The sequence below is a fragment of the Sinocyclocheilus rhinocerous genome, unplaced genomic scaffold (genome assembly GCF_001515625.1).
Source record: "Sinocyclocheilus rhinocerous isolate Xijiao unplaced genomic scaffold, SAMN03320098_v1.1 scaffold491, whole genome shotgun sequence".
Classification (NCBI taxonomy): Eukaryota; Metazoa; Chordata; class Actinopteri; order Cypriniformes; family Cyprinidae; genus Sinocyclocheilus; species Sinocyclocheilus rhinocerous.
In genome coordinates this window covers 1,133,241-1,135,642 of record NW_015625034.1, presented here as the reverse complement: position 1 = coordinate 1,135,642, position 2,402 = coordinate 1,133,241, and the positions used below count along the sequence as shown (strand labels likewise).

The window sequence follows — 2,402 nt, the reverse complement described above, 5'->3', positions numbered from 1 at the left end:
GTTTTTTCCAATTCAGTTCCTCCTATGATGACTAAATCTGACTGGAACGGTTTAATGTTTTGTTATTGCGACATTTAGGCTATTGTACCCCCCACATTAGTTGTGTGGTTATGTAGTTTTACTATTATGTTGTAAAAGGATGACTAATATTGTCGTCTTATATAAGAACCTGTAAGGACTTCCATTCCATTCGTTCTTTCAGTTTGAAGGAAACAGTCATTTAGGAGCGACTCTAACATTAGATCCTGGAGGACAGAGGTAAAGTCACATGCTCTTCTTTGTATTCTGTTCTGTAGTTCTACAAATTTATTAATATTATATTGAGATACAGTTATATACAAATATCTCACACAGAATGTAACATTTAACTGGATAAAAAATATATAATTCTAGCTGTATATTTTTGTATTTTTTATATATATTTATATACTTCACTGGTCTTTATTCTTTCAAAATTTCAAAATATTTTTTAAATATTCTTCTTTTTCCAGAAGGGTTGACTGCACGCATTATAAGAACCATGTTTCACATCCAAGGACAACGTAGTTGGAAACTCCTGCCGTGTATTTTGTTATCATTGGTAAGTCATTAGAAACTAGTGAGTGAGCAGATTTCAAATTTCACAAATATGTGCATAATGATTGTGTTCTTAGTCACACAGCAGATATTTGGCAGATGTTTTGAGGTTAAACTACAGTTTCAAGGGTTAGCCCAGTGATGACATCATCCATTTGCGCAATACCAAGCCATAAATTCAACTGTTATGAACTGTTACCCTTTTAACTGTCATGAACTGTTTTACCTCAGATCGTAGGCGTCGTGACGGGGCAGCGCAGCGTCAGCAGCAAAAGTGATTGTTCTAAAAATGAATACTGGAGCGACGGGCTCTGCTGTGACAAATGTGCTCCAGGTACACTGTCTGAAATGTTTAACTAATACCAGCGGAATAACAGTTTTTCAGGGAAATAGCCTGTTTAATCTCTTCATCTGTCATGTATTTTTCTTCAGGGTATAAATTCGTAAGAAAATGCACTAGTGACTTGTCATCTCAATGTGAGAAATGTTCGAATGGGACATACCTAGACAAGATGAACTATTTCCCAAACTGCTTCAGATGCGAGAAATGCACCAAGCCAAGCAAGTAGCCTATGATACAGTTTCATTTCCTTTCATGACTTCTGTAATGAACTTAAAATTTAAATGACGTATATACTGTACATATTTTGCGGTGTTGATTTTGTTTAGATGTTCACTCTTTTTTCTTTGACTGCTTCTCCGACAGATGCGGTGGTGATTTCACCATGTACACCCCAAAATAACACCGTGTGTGGATGTCAGTCTGGATACTTCAAAAAGTCCTTTGATAGCATTTCATGGAAGTGTGTGCCTTTTAAACGCAAACCAAACGGCAGGAAAGCCTTATTTTTTTCCTCAGAAATTATGTGAAGGTTAGTCTGAAGTATGACCGAAGAACACAGCTCTGCCTCCAGCATGAACAAATATCTCAGACAAAAATGTCAGAATATATGGAATCTACTTTCCCTTTATTTTCAGCTGAATTAAGATGTAGCCTTATAAAGCACAATGTATTTATTATATTTGATACATGAGTTTCTAAATTATTAACATGGTCAAAAGTTGGGTGAAAATCTGTTGTACACAATCTACTACTGTGTTCCTCTTGACTGGTAGTTCATGCTTTTTATTATTAAGTAAAATACCTTTTAGTATAATTATAAAAGTATCCACATGGTACATGTATCTAATAACTTTTATAATGTTAGTAAATTATTTCAAGATGAACATGGACTGAAGAAATAACAATTTTTAGGTTTATCTAATTATTCATACATCATTTTCATGTCATGTGACTTTACCTCTGTCCTCCAGGATCTAATGTTAGAGTTGCTCCTAAATGACTTTTTCCATGAAACTAAAAGAACGAATGGAATGGAAGTCCTTACAGGTTCTTATACAGTATAAGACGACAGTATTAGTTTTTTTTTTTTCACTCTGTAATCACACACATTTGTTTGTACATATCTCACTCATTGTATTGCATTGCATTATATTTTTTTAAAATAAAAAGTGACAACTGATATTTACAGGCATTTTTTGTAAGTAGCCTGCTATACTCTTAACCCTCTATAGTACGGAGTTGCCATATGGCAACAATTAATTTCTACTCATCTTCTTGTTTTTCTGAAAAAAAATACAATATGTGACCCTGGATCACAAAACCAGTCATAAGGGTACATTTTTTGAAATTGAGATTTATACAGTTGAAACAATAAGCTTTCCATCGATGTATGGTTTGTTAGGATAGGACATTATTTGGCCGAGATACAACTATTTGAAAATCTGGAATCTGAGGGTGCAAAAAAATCTAAATATTGAGAAAA

At 33.9% G+C, this 2,402-nt stretch overlaps 1 protein-coding gene and 1 long non-coding RNA gene across 2 annotated transcripts in view; both read left to right on the top strand.

Annotated features, from left to right (window-relative positions):
• Window positions 1-344, top strand: part of LOC107748784 (uncharacterized) — a 2,782-nt gene extending 2,438 nt beyond the window's left edge. The window contains exon 3 of the long non-coding RNA XR_001640963.1: window positions 203-344. This is a non-coding gene — a long non-coding RNA (uncharacterized LOC107748784). The remainder of the gene's footprint in view (window positions 1-202) is intronic.
• Window positions 1-2,111, top strand: part of LOC107748778 (tumor necrosis factor receptor superfamily member 1A-like) — a 5,735-nt gene extending 3,624 nt beyond the window's left edge. The window contains exons 2-5 of the mRNA XM_016563726.1: window positions 495-580; window positions 808-910; window positions 1,009-1,137; window positions 1,283-2,111. Of these exons, the coding sequence (XP_016419212.1) occupies window positions 521-580; window positions 808-910; window positions 1,009-1,137; window positions 1,283-1,446 (456 nt within the window). The 5' untranslated portion in view covers window positions 495-520 and the 3' untranslated portion in view covers window positions 1,447-2,111. The remainder of the gene's footprint in view (window positions 1-494; window positions 581-807; window positions 911-1,008; window positions 1,138-1,282) is intronic.
• Window positions 2,112-2,402: the final 291 nt, after the last annotated feature.